The sequence below is a fragment of the Xenopus tropicalis genome, chromosome 1, assembly GCF_000004195.4.
Source record: "Xenopus tropicalis strain Nigerian chromosome 1, UCB_Xtro_10.0, whole genome shotgun sequence".
NCBI classification, from domain to species: Eukaryota; Metazoa; Chordata; class Amphibia; order Anura; family Pipidae; genus Xenopus; species Xenopus tropicalis.
Window position 1 is genome coordinate 219,440 of NC_030677.2, and position 27,939 is coordinate 247,378.

The 27,939-nt window shown below is 49.1% G+C and overlaps 1 protein-coding gene across 1 annotated transcript; it reads right to left on the reverse strand.

The window, feature by feature from the left end:
• m1ap (meiosis 1 associated protein) lies at positions 1–27,935 on the reverse strand. The gene is given in 11 exon segments (NM_001130377.1): positions 1–1,417; positions 1,825–1,989; positions 5,785–5,991; positions 6,591–6,732; positions 8,922–9,060; positions 10,963–11,106; positions 12,834–13,002; positions 17,790–17,975; positions 23,757–24,006; positions 24,815–24,846; positions 27,926–27,935. Coding segments are annotated over 9 exon segments (1,500 nt in total). The 5' UTR covers positions 23,985–24,006; positions 24,815–24,846; positions 27,926–27,935; the 3' UTR covers positions 1–1,297.
• Positions 27,936–27,939: the final 4 nt, after the last annotated feature.

Sequence of the window (27,939 nt, forward strand, 5' to 3'; positions counted from 1 at the left end):
ATCAGTACTGCCTTCCTTTATTGGCCCCCATCAGCAACAAAGCTATGAGATACCGGCTGGGAGTTACAGTTCCGCTGCATCCTGATGGCCCGGAGCTGGGAATAGGAGCTGCTGGGAGTTACAGTTCCGCTGCATCCTGATGGCCCGGAGCTGGGAATAGGAGCTGCTGGGAGTTATAGTTCCATCCTGATGGCCCGGAGCTGGGAATAGGAGCTGCTGGGAGTTATAGTTCCATCCTGATGGCCTGGAGCTGGGAATAGGAGCTGCTGGGAGTTACAGTTCCATCCTGATGGCCTGGAGCTGGGAATAGGAGCTGCTGGGAGTTATAGTTCCATCCTGATGGCCTGGAGCTGGGAATAGGAGCTGCTGGGAGTTACAGTTCCATCCTGATGGCCCGGAGCTGGGAATAGGAGCTGCTGGGAGTTACAGTTCCGCTGCATCCTGATGGCCCGGAGCTGGGAATAGGAGCTGCTGGGAGTTATAGTTCCATCCTGATGGCCCGGAGCTGGGAATAGGAGCTGCTGGGAGTTATAGTTCCATCCTGATGGCCTGGAGCTGGGAATAGGAGCTGCTGGGAGTTACAGTTCCATCCTGATGGCCTGGAGCTGGGAATAGGAGCTGCTGGGAGTTATAGTTCCATCCTGATGGCCTGGAGCTGGGAATAGGAGCTGCTGGGAGTTACAGTTCCATCCTGATGGCCTGGAGCTGGGAATAGGAGCTGCTGGGAGTTACAGTTCCATCCTGATGGCCCGGAGCTGGGAATAGGAGCTGCTGGGAGTTACAGTTCCATCCTGATGGCCTGGAGCTGGGAATAGGAGCTGCTGGGAGTTACAGTTCCATCCTGATGGCCCGGAGCTGGGAATAGGAGCTGCTGGGAGTTACAGTTCCGCTGCATCCTGATGGCCCGGAGCTGGGAATAGGAGCTGCTGGGAGTTACAGTTCCATCCTGATGGCCCGGAGCTGGGAATAGGAGCTGCTGGGAGTTACAGTTCCGCTGCATCCTGATGGCCCGGAGCTGGGAATAGGAGCTGCTGGGAGTTACAGTTCCATCCTGATGGCCCGGAGCTGGGAATAGGAGCTGCTGGGAGTTACAGTTCCATCCTGATGGCCCGGAGCTGGGAATAGGAGCTGCTGGGAGTTACAGTTCCATCCTGATGGCCCGGAGCTGGGAATAGGAGCTGCTGGGAGTTATAGTTCCATCCTGATGGCCTGGAGCTGGGAATAGGAGCTGCTGGGAGTTGTGCCTGGGGGTTATGGGCCACGGCAGTTCTGGAGGCAGGGAGTTTTCCTTGGCCCACTACTTGTTGCCCTTACTTAGTGGCTGGGGGCAAGAGTGGGAAGGCTGGAGGGCGAGGGCAGAATGCACTAGAGGGAGGGGAGTTACAGTCGCTCGGGCTTTCCTGTGCCTCAGTGGCGCCTAGAAACATGGAGAGAAGGGTTTCATTTACTAACGCAACTCCCAGAAACCCGAGCGCCACTTGCACCCATATATATACCCCTAGCAACCTCCACCCATATATATACCCCTAGCAACCTGCACCCATATATCTACTCCTAGCAACCTGCACCCATATATCTACTCCTAGCAACCTGCACCCATATATATACCCCTAGCAACCTGCACTCATATACTGTTGGTAACCTCATTTAAGCTTATAATGTACAGTAGGGCGTACATTACTCTTAGATGTGGCCCTTTGCCCAGGGTGGGGTTCTCTGCCTGGGCCGTACAGACGTTGCATTTGCAGGGTGAGGCAGGTAGGTGGTGCTGAGGGGTGCATATAGTCTAATGCCCCTGTATATGTGCCCCAGGGTATGCCTCACCTGTCGGATCTGAATGCCACTGGCCCCTTTGAGCTGGATGAAATGGCTTGTATCTCCTCGTGCTGTGGGGGGCCCAGACATGGGGGTCTGTAGGTGTCTGTAAAGGCCACAGGTCACTGACAGTGGGTTGTACACTGAGTCCACCTGTAGGGGCTGAAGGGCATCCTGGGGGGGGGGGTGAGAGGGGTGAAAAAGGTGAGAGGGGCACAGAGTTATACAGTCATGTCCAGTTTGGCACTGTCAAACGAGCCTGAAAAATAAACTGCATGGGTGCCCTCTGCATATGTACCAGTGTATCTGGCCCTGCCCACGGCATTACCCAATGTACCCAGTGCTGTGCGTGATATGTACCAGTGTATCTGGCCCTGCCCACGGCATTACCCAATGTACCCAGTGCTGTGCATGATATGTACCAGTGTATCTGGCCCTGCCCACGGCATTACCCAATGTACCCAGTGCTGTGCGTGATATGTACCAGTGTATCTGGCCCTGCCCACGGCATTACCCAATGTACCCAGTGCTGTGCGTGATATGTACCAGTGTATCTGGCCCTGCCCACGGCATTACCCAATGTATCCAGTGCTGTGCGTGATATGTACCAGTGTATCTGGCTCTGCCCACGGCATTACCCAATGTACCCAGTGCTGTGCGTGATATGTACCAGTGTATCTGGCCCTGCCCACGGCATTACCCAATGTACCCAGTGCTGTGCGTGATATGTACCAGTGTATCTGGCTCTGCCCACGGCATTACCCAATGTACCCAGTGCTGTACCCAGTACCAGTGTATCTGGCCCTGCCTGTGGCATTTCCCAATGTAGCCAGTGCTGTGCGTGATATGTACCAGTGTATCTGGCCCTGCCTGTGGCATTTCCCAATGTAGCCAGTGCTGTGCGTGATATGTACCAGTGTATCTGGCCCTGCCCACGGCATTACCCAATATACCCAGTGCTGTGCGTGATATGTACCAGTGTATCTGGCCCTGCCCACGGTATTACCCAATATAACCAGTGCTGTGCGTGATATGTACCAGTGTATCTGGCCCTGCCCACGGCATTACCCAATGTACCCAGTGGCTGTGCGTGATATGTACCAGTGTATCTGGCCCTGCCCACGGCATTACCCAATGTACCCAGTGCTGTGCGTGATATGTACCAGTGTATCTGGCCCTGCCCACGGCATTACCCAATGTACCCAGTGCTGTGCGTGATATGTACCAGTGTATCTGGCCCTGCCCACGGCATTACCCAATGTACCCAGTGCTGTGCGTGATATGTACCAGTGTATCTGGCCCTGCCCACGGCATTACCCAATGTACCCAGTGCTGTGCGTGATATGTACCAGTGTATCTGGCCCTGCCCACGGCATTACCCAATGTACCCAGTGCTGTGCGTGATATGTAGAAGCGTATCTGGCCCTGCCCACGGCATTACCCAATGTACCCAGTGCTGTGCGTGATATGTACCAGTGTATCTGGCCCTGCCCACGGCATTACCCAATGTACCCAGTGCTGTGCGTGATATGTACCAGTGTATCTGGCCCTGCCCACGGCATTACCCAATGTACCCAGTGCTGTGCGTGATATGTACCAGTGTATCTGGCCCTGCCCACGGCACTACCCAATGTACCCAGTGCTGTGCGTGATATGTACCAGTGTATCTGGCCCTGCCCACGGCATTACCCAATGTACCCAGTGCTGTGCGTGATATGTACCAGTGTATCTGGCCCTGCCCACGGCATTTCCCAATGTACCCAGTGCTGTGCGTGATATGTACCAGTGTATCTGGCCCTGCCCACGGCATTACCCAATGTACCCAGTGCTGTGCGTGATATGTACCAGTGTATCTGGCCCTGCCCACGGCATTACCCAATGTACCCAGTGCTGTGCGTGATATGTACCAGTGTATCTGGCCCTGCCCACGGCATTACCCAATGTACCCAGTGCTGTACCCAGTACCAGTGTATCTGGCCCTGCCTGTGGCATTTCCCAATGTAGCCAGTGCTGTGCGTGATATGTACCAGTGTATCTGGCCCTGCCCACGGCATTACCCAATGTACCCAGTGCTGTACCCAGTACCAGTGTATCTGGCCCTGCCTGTGGCATTTCCCAATGTAGCCAGTGCTGTGCGTGATATGTACCAGTGTATCTGGCCCTGCCCACGGCATTACCCAATGTACCCAGTGCTGTGCGTGATATGTAGAAGCGTATCTGGCCCTGCCCACGGCATTACCCAATGTACCCAGTGCTGTGCATGATATGTACCAGTGTATCTGGCCCTGCCCACGGCATTACCCAATGTACCCAGTGATGTGCGTGATATGTACCAGTGTATCTGGCCCTGCCCACGGCATTACCCAATGTACCCAGTGCTGTGCGTGATATGTACCAGTGTATCTGGCCCTGCCCACGGCATTACCCAATGTACCCAGTGCTGTGCGTGATATGTAGAAGCGTATCTGGCCCTGCCCACGGCATTACCCAATGTACCCAGTGCTGTGCGTGATATGTACCAGTGTATCTGGCCCTGCCCACGGCATTACCCAATGTACCCAATGCTGTGCGTGATATGTAGCAGCATATCTGGCCCTGCCCACGGCATTACCCCAATGTACCCAGTGCTGTGCGTGATATGTAGCAGCATATCTGGCCCTGCCCACGGCATTACCCAATGTACCCAGTGCTGTGCGTGATATGTAGCAGCCTATCTGGCCCTGCCCACGGCATTACCCAATGTACCCAGTGCTGTGCGTGATATGTACCAGTGTATCTGGCCCTGCCCACGGCATTACCCAATGTACCCAGTGCTGTGCGTGATATGTACCAGTGTATCTGGCCCTGCCCACGGCATTACCCAATGTACCCAGTGCTGTACCCAGTACCAGTGTATCTGGCCCTGCCTGTGGCATTTCCCAATGTAGCCAGTGCTGTGCGTGATATGTACCAGTGTATCTGGCCCTGCCCACGGCATTACCCAATGTACCCAGTGCTGTGCGTGATATGTACCAGTGTATCTGGCCCTGCCCACGGCATTACCCAATGTACCCAGTGCTGTACCCAGTACCAGTGTATCTGGCCCTGCCTGTGGCATTTCCCAATGTAGCCAGTGCTGTGCGTGATATGTACCAGTGTATCTGGCCCTGCCCACGGCATTACCCAATGTACCCAGTGCTGTACCCAGTACCAGTGTATCTGGCCCTGCCTGTGGCATTTCCCAATGTAGCCAGTGCTGTGCGTGATATGTACCAGTGTATCTGGCCCTGCCCACGGCATTACCCAATGTACCCAGTGCTGTGCGTGATATGTAGAAGCGTATCTGGCCCTGCCCACGGCATTACCCAATGTACCCAGTGCTGTGCATGATATGTACCAGTGTATCTGGCCCTGCCCACGGCATAACCCAATGTACCCAGTGATGTGCGTGATATGTACCAGTGTATCTGGCCCTGCCCACGGCATTACCCAATGTACCCAGTGCTGTGCGTGATATGTACCAGTGTATCTGGCCCTGCCCACGGCATTACCCAATGTACCCAGTGCTGTGCGTGATATGTAGAAGCGTATCTGGCCCTGCCCACGGCATTACCCAATGTACCCAGTGCTGTGCGTGATATGTACCAGTGTATCTGGCCCTGCCCACGGCATTACCCAATGTACCCAATGCTGTGCGTGATATGTAGCAGCATATCTGGCCCTGCCCACGGCATTACCCAATGTACCCAGTGCTGTGCGTGATATGTAGCAGCATATCTGGCCCTGCCCACGGCATTACCCAATGTACCCAGTGCTGTGCGTGATATGTAGCAGCCTATCTGGCCCTGCCCACGGCATTACCCAATGTACCCAGTGCTGTGCGTGATATGTACCAGTGTATCTGGCCCTGACCACGGCATTACCCAATGTACCCAGTGCTGTGCACGGTATGTTCCCAATGCCTTGTATGGTGAATGCCCTTTTATGTACCTGAATCTTAAGCAAAGTGCTATCTTTCACTGGCTGCTGGGGCAGGGCTGGCTCTATTGGCAGAACAATCTCTCTTACGGCCACAGGACGAAGCAGCAGAGCAACTGAGTCTGAGGAAGATACAATGAAGTGAGACTGAACCGGGACCCCCAAGGAAGGTGGGCGAGAGTGCTGTGTAGTGCAGGCCAGAAGGGACAGCTCCTGGGACTGAGAAGAAGAAGAGGAAAGCTAAGAATCACTTTCATCATGACGTTACACCCTTCCCTTATAGTCACTGCTCTCCCCGGATAGTTCCCTGGCTGGGGTTGAACCCAGGAACCTTGCGCTGCAAACTGTGCTACACATGGAGCCACTGTGCTACCTGTATTTGTGCAGCTCCAGAGTGTCCAGTCACTGCTTGCCCACCTGATATACGCCACCCAAAATTGGCAACCTACCCCCCCCATGCACCAGGTAGCAGGGTGCCAGGGCAATTCCAGGCCCCTATTGGGAGCAGCTTTAGGCAGTGTGATAATATGGGTGAGGCAGACACAGGCGAGGCTTATCATTGGATATGGGAATATTCCATGGAACCCATGAAGATACAGCCATTCCACCTCCCGGATGATTTGAGTTATGGCTTGAGTTGGGGGTCCTGATGGTGGAAATGCAGTGGCTCATAGGCTATATAGGCCAAAGGCAAATAGTAAACAGAATATACTAATATATAATAATACTAATATTAGTCATTTTATACCCACTAATTATAGATAATAATAGATGATAAATGATGGAAGTGATGGTATGCTCATATAAAGGTACATCACCTGGAGATAGTGGCACAGAGCACGGAAATTCTCCTCATTGCTTTCCAGTGTGTCCCAGTCCAGCTCCCAGGATGCAGTGGGGGTGAGGATGGAAGGAAAGCCGTACAGCAGGGAAGCACAGATCCCGTGGGATGGTATTGCCCTGTTAGTGAGAGAACAGGGGCAGATGTAGTGCTCTCTTGCAGCCACTGGGGGGCACAAGTAACCAGTCAGCAGTACATACAGGTATTACACTAACTGACTTGGAAGCTGCTACATGAAACTACTGGCAATGGAAAGCCCTCAGCCACCCCCTGAGGGGTAAAAGGGTAACGGCAGATATTGCCCCCCGAGGGGTAAAAGGGTAACGGGAGAGATTGCATTTAGAGCCCTCAGCCACCCCCCGAGGGGTAAAAGGGTAACGGGAGAGATTGCCCCCCCCCCGAGGGGTAAAAGGGTAACGGGAGAGATTGCATTTAGATCCCTCAGCCACCCCCCGAGGGGTAAAAGGGTAACGGGAGAGATTGCATTTAGATCCCTCAGCCACTCCCCAAGGGGTAAAAGGGTAACGGGAGAGATTGCCCCCCGAGGGGTAAAAGGCTAATGGGAGAGATTGCATTTAGAGCCCTCAGCCACTCCCCGCCCCCCATACTCAGGGTGAGGCCTTACCAGGGACCTATAAAGGGGCAAAATTATGTTCTCATCCCTTGAGTCAATGCCCTGTTTATACAAGACAGCACTTTATTTGCTTTAGTAGCCACAGAATGACACTGCCTGGCATTAGACAACTTGTTATCTACAAAAACCCCCAGATCCTTCTCCATTAAGGATCCCCCCAACTCACTCCCATTCAGTAGATAGTTTGTGTTTATATTATTTCTACCAAAGGGCAGAACTTTGCACTTATCAACATTGAACCTCATTTCCCAGTTTGCTGCCCAGTTTCCCAGTCAAATCGCTCTGCAAAGCGGCACATCCTGCATGGAACTTATAGTTTTGCCCAATTTAGTATCAATAGAAACAGTACTGTCTATGCCCCCCCCAGGGCATTAATAAACAAGTTAAAAAGCAAAGGCCCAAGGACTGACCCCTGCGGTACTCCACTAACCACACTGGCCCAATTAGAAAATGTTCCATTTACCCCACTCTTTGTACTCTATCCTTCAGCCAGTTCTCTATCCAATTACAAATATTATGTTCCAGGCCAATATTCCTCAATTTTATCATGAGGTTTTTTTAAATTTTTTAATCAATTTTATTATGAGTCTGGCAAGATCTGTTACCCATAAACCCATGCGGCACAAATTTATAGTATTGTGAACTGCAATGTATTCAAGTACCCTATCCCTTATTACCCCTTCCAAAAGCTTTCCTACTACTGATGTCAGACTCACAGGCCTATAGTTTTCAGGCTGAGAACGGGATCCCTTTTTAAATAACGGCACCACATTAGCAATTGACCAGTCTCTTGGCACCATGAATTCTGGGAAATTAAGTGAAGAGGTTTGGCAATCACAGCGCTCAGCTCATTTAATACCCTGGGATGAATCCCATTCGGCCCCGGACCTTTGTTTACCTTTACATGTTCAAGTCTCTATTGAATTTTCCCCCTAAGTGACCCATGTGTCAGTAGATATATCACTAGAATTGGGGCTATTAAATAGAAAACCTTCATTAGCTGGCTCCTCACTTGTGTAGACAGATGAACATTTTCTGCTTTTCCCCGTTCTCATCAACCAAGTGCCCCCCTCCCCATGATAATAAAGTTACCACCCCTTTTTGCTTCATTTTTTTGCTATTGACATATTTCAAAAATAACTGTGGGTTCCTGTTACCCCTAGCTGCAATATCCCTTTCCATCTCTATTTTAGCTGCCTGATAGCTTTTTGGCTGCTTTATTGCCCCCCTTGTACCTGATGAAAGCCCCAGGTGCCCCAGATAAAGCAGGTTTTTTCTTACCAACCCCGACACTAACACTTTTATCCAACCATAAAGGTTTTGCTTAGCTCCGCCTCTCCTTGCTTACAAGGGGAATATACTGACCTGTGCACTTGCTAAGCAACATTATAAAGATGTTCCATTTTCCTTCTGGGTTTAACCCTGTGAGAAGCCTTTCCCAGCTTACACATTGCAGAGATGCCCCTATACTGGCACAGTCTGCCCCTCTAATGTAGTGTTTTAGTTCCACCCTTATAGAGTTGCCTGTGCAGCGTAATCCCAAAGGAGACCATGTGACAATCACTATTCCCTAGTGGAATGGGGGCAATCATGTATGTGTATGTTCCATAACTAGGCAGGAACACGTTTAGCTGGTGGGGATTTCAGACAAAGGTTGGTATAGAAGGCACATACCTCAGAGCCTTGAGCATTTGGGGCCCCCTTCCTCCTCTGACCTTGCTCTGCTCCCCGATGTGAGCAGATCCTTGCTCTCCCTGTCTGTGCAGACACTCGGGGTTCAGCAATCTCCGCTGCACATCACATATCACACGCACTGTAATAAGGGAACACAGAGACTGTCACATTCTTCCCTTGATTAGAGAATATTTCTATTATTATGAGCCATAGAGTAAAGGTGTGTATACACTGTACTTACAGATTACATAGAGAAAACAGTAATCAATATAAGAGGTGAAGAAGGCCCGTCCCAAAGGAGCTTACAGTCTAAAAAAGAGAAGGTAAAGGGTGCAGGAAGGGGCAAGGTGAAATATATGTGGAACTGAGCATTGCGTTTATACCTTCATTCTTATATAAAGTACTGAAGGCTCTAATGGTTTCTATATAAGAGTATGAGTATTAGCTGCAATATTATAGCCCAAAGCTCACGCTGGCAAGAAACAATCCTATTATATTGTCCAATGGATAACAATTGCCTCCAGCAGCCCCCAATAACCATACAGCTCTGGTGGGGGTCACAGTGACACACTACATAGGGGTAATGCTGAGCTGTACCTACACGCTGCTGCTTCTCCATCGTGTAGGGTAACAATTGCCCCCAGCAGCCCCCAATAACCATACAGCTCTGGTGGGGGTCACAGTGACACACTAGGTAGGGGTAATGCTGAGCTGTACTTACACGCTGATGCTTCTCCATCGTGTAGGATAACAATTGCCCCCAGCAGCCCCCAATAACCATACAGCTCTGGTGGGGGTCACAGTGACACACTACATAGGGGTAATGCTGAGCTGTACCTACACGCTGCTGCTTCTCCATAGTGTAGGGTAACAATTGCCCCCAGCAGCCCCCAATAACCATACAGCTCTGGTGGGGGTCACAGTGACACACTAGGTAGGGGTAATGCTGAGCTGTACTTACACGCTGATGGTTCTCCATCGTGTAGGATAACAATTGCCCCCAGCAGCCCCCAATAACCATACAGCTCTGGTGGGGGTCACAGTGACACACAAGATAGGGGTAATGCTGAGCTGTACCTACACGCTGCTGCTTCTCCATCGTGTAGGGTAACAATTGCCCCCAGCAGCCCCCAATAACCATACAGCTCTGGTGGGGGTCACAGTGACACACTAGATAGGGGTAATGCTGAGCTGTACTTACACGCTGCTGCTTCTCCATCGTGTAGGGTAACAATTGCCCCCAGCAGCCCCCAATAACCATACAGCTCTGGTGGGGGTCACAGTGACACACAAGATAGGGGTAATGCTGAGCTGTACCTACACGCTGATGCTTCTCCATCGTGTAGGGTAACAATTGCCCCCAGCAGCCCCCAATAACCATACAGCTCTGGTGGGGGTCACAGTGACACACTAGATAGGGGTAATGCTGAGCTGTACTTACACGCTGCTGCTTCTCCATCGTGTAGGGTAACAATTGCCCCCAGCAGCCCCCAATAACCATACAGCTCTGGTGGGGGTCACAGTGACACACTAGATAGGGGTAATGCTGAGCTGTACTTACACGCTGCTGCTTCTCCATTGTGTAGGGTAACAATTGCCCCCAGCAGCCCCCAATAACCATACAGCTCTGGTGGGGGTCACAGTGACACACTAGATAGGGGTAATGCTGAGCTGTACTTACACGCTGCTGCTTCTCCATCGTGTAGGGTAACAATTGCCTCCAGCAGCCCCCAATAACCATACAGCTCTGGTGGGGGTCACAGTGACACACTAGATAGGGGTAATGCTGAGCTGTACTTACACGCTGCTGCTTCTCCATTGTGTAGGGTAACAATTGCCCCCAGCAGCCCCCAATAACCATACAGCTCTGGTGGGGGTCACAGTGACACACTAGATAGGGGTAATGCTGAGCTGTACTTACACGCTGCTGCTTCTCCATCGTGTAGGGTAACAATTGCCCCCAGCAGCCCCCAATAACCATACAGCTCTGGTGGGGGTCACAGTGACACACTAGATAGGGGTAATGCTGAGCTGTACTTACACGCTGCTGCTTCTCCATCGTGTAGGATCAGATTAAGCTTTTCCTTCTCTGGAACTTTATTAAACAGCCATGACTTGAAAAAGCTTTCCAGGCTTAGAACATCCCGGGAGGTGACCTGGAACTCGATATCATAAGCAGAGGAACCTGGAGAAGGGAATCCCCAACATTAGTGTGAAAGACAAGGGGCTGCAGATCAGGGAACATAGGGCACAGAAGGTGACTGGGAGTTGGTTGGAAAGTCCATGCAACAGAGAGAGCCACAGAGAGAGCAAGTCAATACAACTGGGGGTTAGTAGAGATGGAATAAAGAGCCTGAGAGCCAGTCTGTGAGCCCCCATCCCACAAGCACTGCAATAAATATGCTATATAGATAGAGTTCTCCAGTTACCAATACACCCACAACAAGAAGGCGGCCATGTGTTGGCTATGGGCATTCTGAACACCAGGTGACTAGGGCAGCTTGTAGCCATATCCACAGTAGGATGCTTATCTGCAGTTGCAGTACTAACCTGCTGTTAGGGTACTTACTGGCCCACACAGTGACTGACAGGCAGGTACTGACGCTTACTGCTCGCTTGCTTGCTTTCTGGCTCGCTGCAGACTTTGGCAAACACTGCTGCCCTGAGCTCAGCTTGAACTCTGACTTTGAATCTAATAGCCAGTCCTAAACTTTTCCCTTCCCACTACACTTTTGCTTGGCCCTATGGATCTCTGAGAAGTCCAATCAGTAGGAGAAGCCCATGCCCCTCAACTGTATCTATGCTGCAGGATTGAGCTACCACTCAGCTAACAATATGGTGTCCAATGAAGAAGGTCTCCCCAGCACCTGTTGGGCCTCACCCAGATTGTACAAGACCTACCAGGGAGTTCCCAGCAGATCCAGGCACAGCTGCCAACTTGCAATCCTTATGATGCTACTGTGGGGCTCAGCCTGTGCCCTCCAATGCATCTATGGTGCCTACACTTGCCCCAGGGTATAACTGCACGGGGTATAAGATGCTTCCCTGGAGTATTTCCCTGCAGTCAGAGCTCAGTTCATAGATATTATGGGTAGCTGCAACTTTGTGTATTCCCTACAACATCTGCCACTCCTACAGCATTTTAACCTACATCTCTTTCAGCTCTCCTGTAAGATCCTGTGAGCATTATAACTCTGCTTCTCATTGGCTGACTCTTCTGTACTGACCACAATTGATTGCCATTTGCCCCAACCACTTCCTGTTTCCTCTGATCTTCAAGCAATTTGCTAAACATGCTATTTGCCCCTGCCTTGCCCTCTGTCCATACCTGAAGGAACTCCTGCCCCTTGGGGAACCACCCGACCCCATGCTCAAGTCCCAGTGGAATAAAGTGTCAAAGGTCTCTATCTGAAGGAAAAATGGGGGTGCTAAAGGTTAAAGGACCAGTTTGGTGAGAAAAAAAACCCCTAACTTTCTCCTTAGCCAGAAAGAGGGTCACATTGCTCACTTCTCCCCTGTCTGCACCCTAACTGATCAGCTCTGTCCCATGTGGCCTCCATACTAAGGGCAGGGGTACACAGGGAGATTAGTCGCCCTGTGACAAACCTTCATTGTCATGGGCGACTAATCTCATCGCAATGCCATCCCACCGCCTAGAATGTAAATCGCCAGTGGGATGGCATATGCATTGCTGCGATGTCCCAAAGTCACCCAAAGTTGTCTTGAGAGGAAACTTTGGGCGACTTTGGGACATTGCAGCGACATGTATTCCATTGCACCGGCGATTTATTCAAAGGTGTGTCGCAGGGCGAGCAATCTCCCCGTGTGTCACTGCCCTAACAGGTTAGAGAGAGAGCGTTGGGTTCTATTATGTTAGACACATATATGACACACGGCACAAAAGAGCCTGACCTGAATCAGCAGCAGATTGTGGGGATGTGTCCATACTGTGAGCCCCCATCAGTCCATCAGAGAGAAGTACCACGAGAAGCCTATGGAGCGACCCTAAGTCTGCATCCCTCAAGCCGGAGTCCAGTTGTGAGGCAACTTCCTTCCCCTCCCGCGCAGATACTATAGCTACCTGCAGATAAACGGTATAGAAACGGTATAGCGTCATTAGCCCGGCACAGCCTACTGTTTGCCCATGTACTGCTAGCCCCCAGCAGTAGGAGGGGCATATACACTCAAGCCCATTCCCCCAGCAGTAGGAGGGGCATATAAACTCAAGCCCTGTCCCCCAGTAGTAGGAGGGGCATATACACTCAAGCCCTGTCCCCCAGCAGTAGGAGGGGCATATACACTAAAGCCCTTCCCCCAGCAGTAGGAGGAGCATATACACTCAAGCCCTTTCCCCCAGCAGTAGGAGGGGCATATACACTCAAGCCCTGTCCCCCAGCAGTAGGAGGGGCATATACACTAAAACCCTTCCCCCAGCAGTAGGAGGGGTATATACACTCAAGCCCAGTCCCCCAGCAGTAGGAGGGGCATATACACTAAAACCCTTCCCCCAGCAGTAGGAGGGGCATATACACTAAAGCCCTTCCCCCAGCAGTAGGAGGGGCATATACACTAAAACCCTGTCCCCCAGCAGTAGGAGGGGCATATACACTAAAACCCTTCCCCCAGCAGTAGGAGGGGTATATACACTCAAGCCCAGTCCTGCAGCAGGAGGGGCATATAAACTCAAACCCTGTCCCCCAGCAGTAGGAGGGGCATATACACTAAAACCCTTCCCCCAGCAGTAGGAGGGGCATATACACTAAAGCCCTTCCCCCAGCAGTAGGAGGAGCATATACACTCAAGCCCAGTCCTGCAGCAGGAGGGGCATATAAACTCAAGCCTGTCCCCCAGCAGTAGGAGGGGCATATACACTCAAGCCCTTTCCCCCAGCAGTAGGAGGGGCATATACACTCAAGCCCTGTCCCCCAGCAGTAGGAGGGGCATATACATTCAAGCCCTGTCCCCCAGCAGTAGGAGGGGCATATACACTCAAGCCCTGTCCCCCAGCAGTAGGAGGGGCATATACACTCAAGCCCTTTCCCCCAGCAGTAGGAGGGGCATATACACTCAAGCCCTGTCCCCCAGCAGTAGGAGGGGCATATAAACTCAAGCGCTGTCCCCCAGCAGTAGGAGGGACATATAAACTCAAGCCCTGTCCCCCAGCAGTAGGAGGGACATATAAACTCAAGCCCTGTCCCCCACTAGTAGGAGGGGCATATAAACTCAAGCCCTGTCCCCCAGTAGTAGGAGGGGCATATACACTCAAGCCCTGTCCCCCAGCAGTAGGAGGGGCATATACACTAAAGCCCTTCCCCCAGCAGTAGGAGGAGCATATACACTCAAGCCCAGTCCTGCAGCAGGAGGGGCATATAAACTCAAACCCTGTCCCCCAGCAGTAGGAGGGGCATATACACTAAAACCCTGTCCCCCAGCAGTAGGAGGGGCATATACACTAAAACCCTTCCCCCAGCAGTAGGAGGGGTATATACACTCAAGCCCAGTCCTGCAGCAGGAGGGGCATATAAACTCAAGCCCTGTCCCCCAGCAGTAGGAGGGGCATATACACTCAAGCCCTGTCCCCCAGCAGTAGGAGGGGCATATACACTCAAGCCCTGTCCCCCAGCAGTATGAGGGGCATATAAACTCAAGCCCTGTCCCCCAGCAGTAGGAGGGGCATATAAACTCAAGCCCTGTCCCCCAGCAGGAGGGGCATATAAACTCAAGCCCAGTCCCGAAGCAGTAGGAGGGGCATATACACTCAAGCCCAGTCCCCCAGCAGTAGGAGGGGCATATAAACTCAATCCCTGTCCCACAGCAGTAGGAGGGGCATATAAACTCAAGCCCTGTCCCCCAGCAGTAGGAGGGGCATATAAACTCAAGCCCTGTCCCCCAGCAGGAGGGGCATATAAACTCAAGCCCAGTCCTGAAGCAGTAGGAGGGGCATATACACTCAAGCCCAGTCCCCCAGCAGTAGGAGGGGCATATAAACTCAAGCCCAGTCCCCCAGCAGTAGGAGGGGCATATACACTCAAGCCCAGTCCCCCAGAAGTAGGAGGGGCATATAAACTCAAACCTGTCCCCCAGCAGTAGAATGGGCATATACACTCAAGCCCAGTCCCCCAGCAGTAGGAGGGGCATATAAACTCAATCGTGTCCCACAGCAGTAGGAGGGGCAAATAAACTCAAGCCCTGTCCCACAGCAGTAGGAGGGGCATATAAACTCAAGCCCTGTCCCCCAGCAGTAGGAGGGGCATATACACTCAAGCCCTGTCCCCCAGCAGTAGGAGGGGCATATACTCTCAATCCCTGTCCCCCAGCAGTAGGAGGGGCATATAAACTCAATCCCTGTCCCCCAGCAGTAGGAGGGGCATATAAACTCAAGCCCTGTCCCCCAGCAGTAGGAGGGGCATATAAACTCAAGCCCTGTCCCCCAGCAGTAGGAGGGGCATATACACTCAAGCCCTGTCCCCCAGCAGTAGGAGGGGCATATACACTCAAGCCCTGTCCCCCAGCAGGAGGGGCATATAAACTCAAGCCCTGTCCCCCAGCAGTAGGAGGGGCATATAAACTCAAGCCCTGTCCCCCAGCAGTAGGAGGGGCATATACACTCAAGCCCTGTCCCCCAGCAGTAGGAGGGGCATTTACACTCAAGCCCTGTCCCCCAGCAGTAGGAGGGGCATATAAACTCAAGCCCAGTCCCGAAGCATTATGAGGGGCATATAAACTCAAGCCCAGTCCCCCAGCAGTAGGAGGGTCATATAAACTCAAGCCTGTCCCCCAGCAGTAGGAGGGGCATATACACTCAAGCCCATTCCCCCCGCAGTAGGAGGGGCATATAAACTCAAGCCTGTCCCCCAGCAGTAGGAGGGGCATATAAACTCAAGCCCTGTCCCACGTCTGGCACCTGGATGCCCCTTAAACTTCAAGGAAGCCTCCCTTCAAGTGTCTCCATAGCAACAGGGCCTCGGTGGAGCTTCCCATTCACCCATCTAGCTGGCATGGATCATGCGAGTTGTGTAATCCCACCCTGTGCCACTCCTGCTGGCCCTCCCAGTTGGCATCATTATTACCAGGGGCAGATTTCTATTCTGAATCCATCCCCACTCACCTTTCATTTGACAGGAAGGAGTCACAGTGGGGACCGGAAGACCTGACAGCTGTCACACCCAGAGCCAAGTCCAGCTTCTTTCCTTCTCATATCACTGGTTCCATCAATTATGCAGCCTATGGGAGGCACGGCGCCCATAAACAGTTTCTCTCCTAGGTCCTGGCCTTTGTGGCCTTCAATACTCTCCCCCAAATGATCTGCTTAGTACATGTATGTGAAAGGAGGCTGGAAGCCAGTAGGATAAGCCCAACTGTACTTTTATTCACACATGTTCCAGGGTGAACCCTGGTCCCAAACCTGCTGCCTGTGTAACTGTATCGCCCACTCAATACTCTCCCCCAAATGATCTGCTTAGTACATGTATGTGAAAGGAGGCTGGAAGCCAGTAGGATAAGCCCAAGTGTACTTTTATTCATGCATGTTCCAGGGTGAACCCTGGTCCCAAACCTGCTGCCTGTGTAACTGTATCGCCCACTCAATACTCTCCCCCAAATGATCTGCTTAGTACATGTATGTGAAAGGAGGCTGGAAGCCAGTAGGATAAGCCCAAGTGTACTTTTATTGACACATGTTCCAGGGTGAACCCTCGTCCCAAACCTGCTGCCTGTGTAACTGTATCGCCCACTCAATACTCTCCCCCAAATGATCTGCTTAGTACATGTATGTGAAAGGAGGCTGGAAGCCAGTAGGATAAGCCCAAGTGTACTTTTATTCATGCATGTTCCAGGGTGAACCCTCGTCCCAAACCTGCTGCCTGTGTAACTGTATCGCCCACTCAATACTCTCCCCCAAATGATCTGCTTAGTACATGTATGTGAAAGGAGGCTGGAAGCCAGTAGGATAAGCCCAAGTGTACTTTTATTCATGCATGTTCCAGGGTGAACCCTCGTCCCAAACCTGCTGCCTGTGTAACTGTATCGCCCACTCAATACTCTCCCCTAAATGATCTGCTTAGTACATGTATGTGAAAGGAGGCTGGAAGCCAGTAGGATAAGCCCAAGTGTACTTTTATTCACACATGTTCCAGGGTGAACCCTTATCCCAAACCTGCTGCCTGTGTAACTGTATCGCCCACTCAATACTCTCCCCCAAATGATCTGCTTAGTACATGTATGTGAAAGGAGGCTGGAAGCCAGTAGGATAAGCCCAAGTGTACTTTTATTCACACATGTTCCAGGGTGAACCCTCGTCCCAAACCTGCTGCCTGTGTAACTGTATCGCCCACTCAATACTCTCCCCCAAATGATCTGCTTAGTACATGTATGTGAAAGGAGGCTGGAAGCCAGTAGGATAAGCCCAAGTGTACTTTTATTCATGCATGTTCCAGGGTGAACCCTCGTCCCAAACCTGCTGCCTGTGTAACTGTATCGCCCACTCAATACTCTCCCCCAAATGATCTGCTTAGTACATGTATGTGAAAGGAGGCTGGAAGCCAGTAGGATAAGCCCAAGTGTACTTTTATTCATGCATGTTCCAGGGTGAACCCTCGTCCCAAACCTGCTGCCTGTGTAACTGTATCGCCCACTCAATACTCTCCCCCAAATGATCTGCTTAGTACATGTATGTGAAAGGAGGCTGGAAGCCAGTAGGATAAGCCCAAGTGTACTTTTATTCATGCATGTTCCAGGGTGAACCCTCGTCCCAAACCTGCTGCCTGTGTAACTGTATCGCCCTACAATGGAAGGGGCAGATTCCTTGTGCTCAGTCCCTCGGCTCTCTGCACAACAAGCTGTTAGGCTGCTGGCCCATTAGCCACTTACCTCTACAGAAGACCTCTGCGGAGCTCCTTGAGAGACACTGTGCTGAGCAAGTTGTCTGTTCTGCTGCAGAGCATCCAAGACTGCAAGCGCCAGCACTCCAGTGTGTGGGTTATAGGGCCCATCCTCTTGGGCAGAACGAAGCTCTGAGATGCAGTAGTGCAAACGAGCGAAACTGTTCCGTACAGGCTGAAAAATGAAAAGAGGCAGTACTGCATGGCGATAGGCCCGACACGTGGTTCCCCCACGTCAAGCTCTAAAGGCCCTGTTATCCAGAAATCTCCGAATTACAAGAAGCCCATCTTTTATAGAACTCAAATAAGTCGAATATGATTTTTAAAAATGATTCACAGCCTCAGGAGTGCAGAGTGGAACAGTTCAGGGGTCCCACACACATGTATTATCATTAGGCTGTGTGCATTACAATTACAGAATAGGTGGTCACTAATTGAAATGTGTTCATGAACTTATTTATTGTGTATTTTTATATACTTTTTGTCAGTTGATAGTAGACTGGCCAGTCACAAATGAATTGTGCATTCTATTTTATGTATATATATATATATATATATGAAGTAAAAAGTGTTTTAAATGCCACATATACATTTGTTATTACTCTGTGTAATGTTACAAGCTCTATAGCAGGGCTGTCCAATTGGCGGCTCCTGCCCCCCCTCCTGTGTGGCCCCCCACCTGCCTGGCTGCTGTGACTGCTTCCCTTTTAAATTGTATCAGTACTGAGATTAACTGGCCCCCTGTACTGTTCCCCCTCAGATTCAGCCTGTAACCCCCTGTATTGTATAAACGTGTAACCCCCTGTACTGTCCCCCCTCAGATTCAGCCTGTAACCCCCTGTATTGTTTCTACATGTAACCCCCTGTACTGTTCCCCCTCAGATTCAGCCTGTAACCCACTTTACTGTCCCCCCTCAGATTCAGCCTGTAACCCCCTGTACTGTCCCCCCTCAGATTCAGCCTGTAACCCCCTGTATTGTTTCTACATGTAATCCCCTGTACTGTTCCCCCTCAGATTCAGCCTGTAACCCCCTCTATTGTATAAACGTGTAACCCTCTGTACTGTCCCCCCTCAGATTCAGCCTGTAACCCCCTCTATTGTATAAACGTGTAACCCCCTGTACTGTCCCCCCTCAGATTCAGCCTGTAACCCCCTGTACTGTCCCCCCTCAGATTCAGCCTGTAACCCCCTCTATTGTATAAACGTGTAACCCCCTGTACTGTCCCCCCTCAGATTCAGCCTGTAACCCCCTGTATTGTTTCTACATGTAACCCCCTGTACTGTTCCCCCTCAGATTCAGCCTGTAACCCACTGTACTGTCCCCCCTCAGATTCAGCCTGTAACCCCCTGTACTGTCCCCCCTCAGATTCAGCCTGTAACCCCCTGTATTGTTTCTACATGTAACCCCCTGTACTGTCCCCCCTCAGATTCAGCCTGTAACCCCCTGTACTGTCCCCCTCAGATTCAGCCTGTAACCCCCTGTATTGTTTCTACATGTAACCCCTGTACTGTTCCCCCCTCAGATTCAGCCTGTAACCCCCTGTATTGTTTCTACGTGTAACCCCCTGTATTGTATAAATGTGTAACCCCCGCTACTGTTCCCCCTCAGATTCAGCCTGTAACCCCCTGTATTGTATAAATGTGTAACCCCCGCTACTGTCCCCCCTCAGATTCAGCCTGTAACCCCCTGTACTGTTCCCCCTCAGAGTCAGCCTGTAACCCCCTGTATTGTTTCTACATGTAACCCCCTGTACTGTTCCCCCTCAGATTCAGCCTGTAACCCCCTGTATTGTTTCTACATGTAACCCCCTGTACTGTTCCCCCTCAGATTCAGCCTGTAACCCCCTGTATTGTTTCTGTGTGTAACCCCCTGTACTGTTCCCCCTCAGATTCAGCCTGTAACCCCCTGTACTGTTCCCCCTCAGATTCAGCCTGTAAACCCCTGTATTGTTTCTACATGTAACCCCCTGTACTGTCCCCCCTCAGATTCAGCCTGTAACCCCCTCTATTGTATAAACATGTAACCCCCCTGTACTGTTCCCCCTCAGATTCAGCCTGTAACCCCCTGTATTGTTTCTACATGTAACCCCCTGTACTGTTCCCCTCAGATTCAGCCTGTAACCCCCTGTATTGTTTCTACATGTAACCCCCTGTACTGTCCCCCTCAGATTCAGCCTGTAACCCCCTGTATTGTTTCTACATGTAACCCCCTGTACTGTTCCCCTCAGATTCAGCCTGTAACCCCCTCTATTGTATAAACGTGTAACCCCCTGTACTGTCCCCCCTCAGATTCAGCCTGTAACCCCCTGTACTGTTCCCCCTCAGATTCAGCCTGTAACCCCCTGTATTGTTTCTGTGTGTAACCCCCTGTACTGTCCCCCCTCAGACTCAGCCTGTAACCCCCTCTATTGTATAAACGTGTAACCCCCTGTACTGTCCCCCCTCAGATTCAGCCTGTAACCCCCTCTATTGTATAAACATGTAACCCCCTGTACTGTTCCCCCTCAGATTCAGCCTGTAACCCCCTGTATTGTTTCTACATGTAACCCCCTGTACTGTTCCCCCTCAGATTCAGCCTGTAACCCCCTCTATTGTATAAACATGTAACCCCCTGTACTGTCCCCCCTCAGATTCAGCCTGTAACCCCCTCTATTGTATAAACATGTAACCCCCTGTACTGTTCCCCCTCAGATTCAGCCTGTAACCCCCTGTTTTGTTTCTACATGTAACCCCCTGTACTGTTCCCCCTCAGATTCAGCCTGTAACCCCCTGTATTGTTTCTACATGTAACCCCCTGTACTGTCCCCCCTCAGATTCAGCCTGTAACCCCCTGTATTGTTTCTACATGTAACCCCCTGTACTGTTCCCCCTCAGATTCAGCCTGTAACCCCCTGTATTGTTTCTACGTGTAACCCCCTGTACTGTTCCCCCTCAGATTCAGCCTGTAACCCCCTGTATTGTTTCTACATGTAACCCCCTGTACTGTTCTCCCTCAGATTCAGCCTGTAACCCCTGTATTGTTCCCCTCAGATTCAGCCTGTAACCCCCTGTATTGTTCCCCTCAGATTCAGCCTGTAACCCCCTGTATTGTTTCTACATGTAACCCCCTGTACTGTCCCCCCTCAGATTCAGCCTGTAACCCCCTCTATTGTATAAACATGTAACCCCTGTACTGTTCCCCCTCAGATTCAGCCTATAACCCCCTGTATTGTTTCTACATGTAACCCCCTGTACTGTTCCCCCTCAGATTCAGCCTGTAACCCCCTGTATTGTTTCTACATGTAACCCCCTGTACTGTTCCCCCTCAGATTCAGCCTGTAACCCCCTCTATTGTTTCTACATGTAACCCCCTGTACTGTTCCCCCTCAGATTCAGCCTGTAATCCCCTGTATTGTTTCTACATGTAACCCCCTGTACTGTTCCCCCTCAGATTCAGCCTGTAACCCCCTGTATTGTTTCTACATGTAACCCCCTGTACTGTTCCCCCTCAGATTCAGCCTGTAACACCTCAGGCTCAGATTGTAAGACCCACATTGTTCACCTGTTCACACCTCAGACAGACTGTAGGAGCAGTGCCAGCATTGTGTCACTGTATTGTAGCATGGTTGGGAAAATCATAGAAGGAAAGTTTAACCCTCCCAGAATCCTCTATGAAGCAGCACAAAGGGCTGTGAAATGAAGGGTCTGTGCAGCTGTAAGGGCTGATTAGCCCCACCTGTAGTTAAAAGGTGCTCCAAGGGCAGTGTCTGGGATGCTCTCTCCGGGGAGATAGGTGAGACAGTGGGGCTGCAGTGTGGAACTTTGTATGTTTGGGACCTGTTGGGAATTGTTTCTGCACCACAGAGGTGGATAGCCTGGTAGCCAGGCCCAGTTACTGTCTCCTGCCCTAAAGCCCGAGGGACTAAAGTGCAGCTGCTTCTGAGAAAGCACAGGAATCCTACAAAAGACTGTGAGTGTAACCTGCATTTACCTATATTTGCTTATTCTGCCCCAGTGTGGCTGTGTGTGCCCCCTGGGAAGGGCAGTTTTCAGTTTCAGTGAGACTGCTACTTCTTGGTTGTATTTGGGATATCAGCTGTATGACTTTCTGTCAAGCCTGCTGTGTTAAATAAACTCACACCAGAATTCAGCTGGAATCCTTGTGTACCTGTCTCTTACCTGTGTGAAAGGAGCTGCCGCCTCTATCTAAAGAGCTAAATCCCCACATTATATACTGCCTGCCCTATACTGCCTGTGTGTGCCATACTCTGCCTGTCCTATGCTGCCTGTGTGTGCCAAACTCTGCCTGTCCTATGCTGCCTGTGTGTGCCAAACTCTGCCTGCGATATGCTGCCTGTGTGTGCCAAACTCTGCCTGCCCTATGCTGCCTGTGTGTGCCATACTCTGCCTGCCCTATGCTTCCTGTGTGTGCCATACTCTGCCTGCCCTATGCTGCCTGTGTGTGCCATACTCTGCCTGCCATATGCTGCCTGTGTGTGCCATACTCTGCCTGCCATATGCTGCCTGTGTGTGCCAAACTCTGCCTGCCCTATGCTGCCTGTGTGTGCCATACTCTGCCTGCCATATGCTGCCTGTGTGTGCCATACTCTGCCTGCCCTATGCTCCCTGTGTGTGCCATACTCTGCCTGTCCTATGCTGCCTGTGTGTGCCAAACTCTGCCTGCCATATGCTGCCTGTGTGTGCCATACTCTGCCTGTGTGCTAAACTCTGCCTGCCCTATGCTGCCTGTGTGTGCCATACTCTGCCTGCCATATGCTGCCTGTGTGTGCCATACTCTGCCTGCCCTATGCTCCCTGTGTATGCCATACTCTGCCTGCCCTATGCTGCCTGTGTGTCATACTGCCAGTGTGTGCCATACTCTGCCTGCCCTATGCTGCCTGTGTGTGCCATTCTCTGCCTGCCCTATGCTGCCTGTGTTTCATACTGTCTGTGTGTGCCATACTCTGCCTGCCCTACGCTGCCTGTGTGTGCCATTCTCTGCCTGCCCTATGCTGCCTGTGTGTCATACTGCCTGTGTGTGCCATACTCTGCCTTCCCTATGCTCCCTGTGTGTGCCATACTCTGCCTGCCCTATGCTGCCTGTGTGTGTCGTACTGCCAGTGTGTGCCATACTCTGCCTGCCATATGCTGCCTGTGTGTGCCATTCTCTGCCTGCCCTATGCTGCCTGTGTGTGTGTCATACTGCCTGTGTGTGCCATACTCTGCCTGCCCTACGCTGCCTGTGTGTGCCATACTCTGCCTGGCATATGCTGCCTGTGTGTGCCATTCTCTGCCTGCCATATGCTGCCTGTGTGTGCCATACTCTGCCTGCCCTATGCTGCCTGTGTGTGCCATTCTCTGCCTGCCCTATGCTGCCTGTGTGTGTCATACTGCCTGTGTGCCATACTCTGCCTGCCCTATGCTGCCTGTGTGTGCCATACTCTGCTCTCATTCTCTACCCTATGCTGCCTGTGGGAGGTGAACCTGGCAGGGGTTTGTTCTGGAAGTTTTTTAGTATTTGGAAATAGTAATATAAGGTCCCTAAGGTGTGTAATTATGTGCTGGGTGTTGCTGTGCTATCCACAGGGGAGGAGGAGGCATATGGATTTAAGGGTGTGTCTTAATATGTCTATATACTATATAATTCTTTCACGTATGAATGAAGAGTGATATCCCTACACCAACCATTTGGGTTTTTGCTGTGCTACCACATTAATATGGGTATGGTCTTTAAAAGCTCTTGTGATTTGAAGTGGGTGCAGTTTAAAAAAGGGGAGTGGTCAAAACTGGCTTCCAATATCGGCCCTCCACCATGAATGCAAGAAAAACTTCGACCATCTGTACCACAGAAGTTGGACAGCACTGCTCTATAGTATCACATGTCCTGTAAGTACCCACTGCTGGGGTATCGACACGTGAGGTTACATGCACTGCCCCTTTAACCCCTCATTTCATCCTCTCAGTCTCGAGCCTTACCTGCAGGGGGAACACACAGTGGTGGCGCTCTCGCACAGAGTAGATACCCAGCAAGGTGCAGGCAGGGGCAGTAGCGGCACACAGATTCAGAGCATTACTGAGCGCTTCACATAATGTTGTGCGTACAGCGCCCCACCCAGGAGGAGCCACATCTACTACCAAGATGCACGGAGGGACAGGAGAAAAACTCACGCCGTCTCCTCTTCTCATTTCCTTTGCAGATTTCATTGTGAAGATGGAGAATGGGAATCTAGGAGAGAGAGAGAGAGAGAGATATGGGGAGAATGGGAATCTAGGAGAGAGAGAGAGAGAGAGATGGGGAGAATAGGAATCTAGGAGAGAGAGAGAGATGGGGAGAATAGGAATCTAGGAGAGAGAGAGAGATGGGGAGAATGGGAATCTAGGAGAGAGAGAGAGAGAGATGGGGAGAATAGGAATCTAGGAGAGAGAGAGAGATGGGGAGAATGGGAATCTAGGAGAGAGAGAGAGATGGGGAGAATGGGAATCTAGGAGAGAGAGAGAGATGGGGAGAATGGGAATCTAGGAGAGAGAGAGAGATGGGGAGAATGGGAATCTAGGAGAGAGAGAGAGATGGGGAGAATGGGAATCTAGGAGAGACAGAGAGAGAGAGAGAGATGGGGAGAATAGGAATCTAGGAGAGAGAGATGCCAGGCCTCAGCCTACTGATTCTGCCCCCACTATTCCCATCTATGGACTGAGCCCTGCAACAACCAATCTACCCCCATCAGCTACTTGCCAATGGATAAGTGACAGGGGTGGGTGAGTGAGTGACAGAGGGGAGGAGACAGGGGTGAGTGAGTGACAGAGGGGAGGAGACAGGGGTGGGTAAGAGACAGAGGGGAGACAGAAGTGGGAGAGTGACAGAAGGGAGGAGACAAAGGTGAGTGACAGAGGGGAGGAGACAGGGGTGGGTAAGAGACAGAGGGGAGGAGACAGAGGTGGGTGACAGAGGTGGGTGAGTGACAGAAGGGAGGAGACAAAGGTGAGTGACAGATGGACAATGGATATGGGGAAAGGGGAGGAGCCAGGGAACCCACCGAGAGAGGGGGGGGAGAAACAGAGATGGTGGCTGATAATAAGGACAATAATAATAATGAGGATAATAACAACAATAAGGATAATTAATAAGGATAATAACAACAATAAGGATAATTAATAAGGATAATAACAACAATAAGGATAATTAATAAGGATAATAACAATAATAAGGATAATTAATAAGGATAATTAATAAGGATAATAACAATAAGGATAATAACAATAATAAGGACAATAAGGACAATAACATACCTCCCAACATTTGAAAACGAAAAAGAGGGACAAAATATTTTGCAGCGCGAAGCGCGCCGAAAATTTTCTTGACCACGCCCACTATATGGCCACACCCCCAGATGTCCCATTTTTGCACACCGTCCCGCTGTCCCAGATACTTACTGAAATGTCCCGCTGTGTCTTTAAGTGTCCTGCTCGTCTTCAGGTCTTTTTGGCTTCCTTCGGGTTTCCTTGGCTCCTTCTGTCACTGCTGTCTTTGGGTCTTCACAGCTTCTTCCTGCACAGTTTTTTTTGTTGTGGGTGCTGGTGCTGCTCAGGCTGCGGGTCACAAAAGTTACGCTGGTGCTGCTGTGCCTTTATCTACTACTCTACAAGCTCTACTTACTGCTCCTTTTTAAAAAAATAAGCTTGGTGAGTCCCTGATGTAACAAAGGTGTTTATTATTAATTAATATTAATTATTTATTAAGAATTAATAAACACTTTTGTTACATCAGGGACTCACCAAGCTTATTTTTTAAAAAAAGGAGCAGTAAGTAGAGCTTGTAGAGTAGTAGATAAAGGCACAGCAGCACCAGCGTAAGTTTTGTGACCCGCAGCCTGAGCAGCACCAGCACCCATCCTATTCGTTCTGAATTTTAAGTGAAATGGCTTGCTGTGCCATACTCACATCTCGCGAGACTTGCATAAAACTACAAAAGGACCGAATGCCAAAGCACCTGAAGGAGCCGGAAAGAGCCGAAGACAAACGCGCGGAAGAAGCCGTGAAGATCCAAAGATAGAGGTGATAGAATGAGCCGAGAAAACCCGAGAAGACCTGCAGACGAGTGGGACTCTTAAAGGCGGGACATTTTGTATCCGGGACAGCGGGCAAAAACCGGGACTGTTGGGACCTATGCAATAAGGACAATAAGGATAATAATAAGGACAATAAGGATAATAATAAGGATAATAACAACAATAAGGATAATAAGGATAATAAGGACAATAAGGATAATAAGGATAATAATAAGGACAATAAGGACAATAAGGATAATAAGCATAATAATAAGGACAATAAGGACAATAAGGATAATAATAAGGATAATAAGGACAATAAGGACAATAAGGATAATAATAAGGACAATAAGGATAATAATAAGGATAATAATAAGGACAATAAGGATAATAATAAGGACAATAAGGATAATAATAAGGATAATAACAACAATAAGGATAATAATAAGGACAATAAGGATAATAATAAGGACAATAAGGATAATAATAAGGACAATAAGGATAATAATAAGGATAATAATAAGGACAATAAGGATAATAATAAGGATAATAAGGATAATAATAAGGACAATAAGGATAATAAGGACAATAAGGATAATAAGGATAATAATAAGGACAATAAGGATAATAATAAAGACAATAAGGATAATAAGGACAATAAGGATAATAATAAGGACAATAAGGATAATAAGGATAATAAGGACAATAAGGATAATAAGGACAATAAGGATAATAAGGATAATAATAAGGATAATAAGGATAATAATAAGGACAATAAGGATAATAATAAGGACAATAAGGATAATAATAAGGACAATAAGGATAATAATAAGGACAATAAGGATAATAAGGATAATAAGGACAATAAGGATAATAAGGACAATAAGGATAATAAGGATAATAATAAGGACAATAAGGATAATAATAAGGATAATAAGGATAATAATAAGGACAATAAGGATAATAATAAGGACAATAAGGATAATAATAAGGACAATAAGGATAATAAGGATAATAAGGACAATAAGGATAATAATAAGGACGATAAGGATAATAATAAGGACAATAAGGATAATAAGGACAATAAGGATAATAAGGACAATAAGGATAATAAGGATAATAATAAGGACAATAAGGATAATAAGGACAATAAGGATAATAATAAGGACAATAAGGATAATAATAAAGACAATAAGGATAATAAGGACAATAAGGATAATAATAAGGACAATAAGGATAATAAGTATAATAAGGACAATAAGGATAATAAGGACAATAAGGATAATAAGGATAATAATAAGGATAATAAGGATAATAATAAGGACAATAAGGATAATAAGGACAATAAGGATAATAATAAGGACAATAAGGATAATAATAAGGACAATAAGGATAATAATAAGGACAATAAGGATAATAAGTATAATAAGGACAATAAGGATAATAAGGATAATAAGGATAATAATAAGGATAATAAGGATAATAATAAGGACAATAAGGATAATAAGGACAATAAGGATAATAATAAGGACAATAAGGATAATAATAAGGACAATAAGGATAATAAGGATAATAATAAGGATAATAATAAGGACAATAAGGATAATAAGGACAATAAGGATAATAATAAGGATAATAAGGATAATAATAAGGATAATAAGGATAATAATAAGGACAATAAGGATAATAATAAGGACAATAAGGATAATAATAAGGACAATAAGGATAACAATAAGGATAATAATAAGGACAATAAGGATAATAAGGATAATAAGGATAATAAGGATAATAATAAGGATAATAAGGATAATAATAAGGATAATAAGGATAATAAGGATAATAATAAGGATAATAAGGATAATAATAAGGATAATAAGGATAATAAGGATAATAATAAGGACAATAAGGATAACAATAAGGATAATAATAAGGACAATAAGGATAATAAGGATAATGCAGTTAGTGCGGTCGGTAATAGAGCTGGAAGAGGCGACAGTAATGTTGCCATTATTTCTCAGCGACAAAAAGCTAAAGAAGTAAGTGTCGCAGCCGCTCTGCCCTAACATCCCTTATGGCGCAGCCTTTCCCGCCAACTCCCACCTCTTAGCGCAACA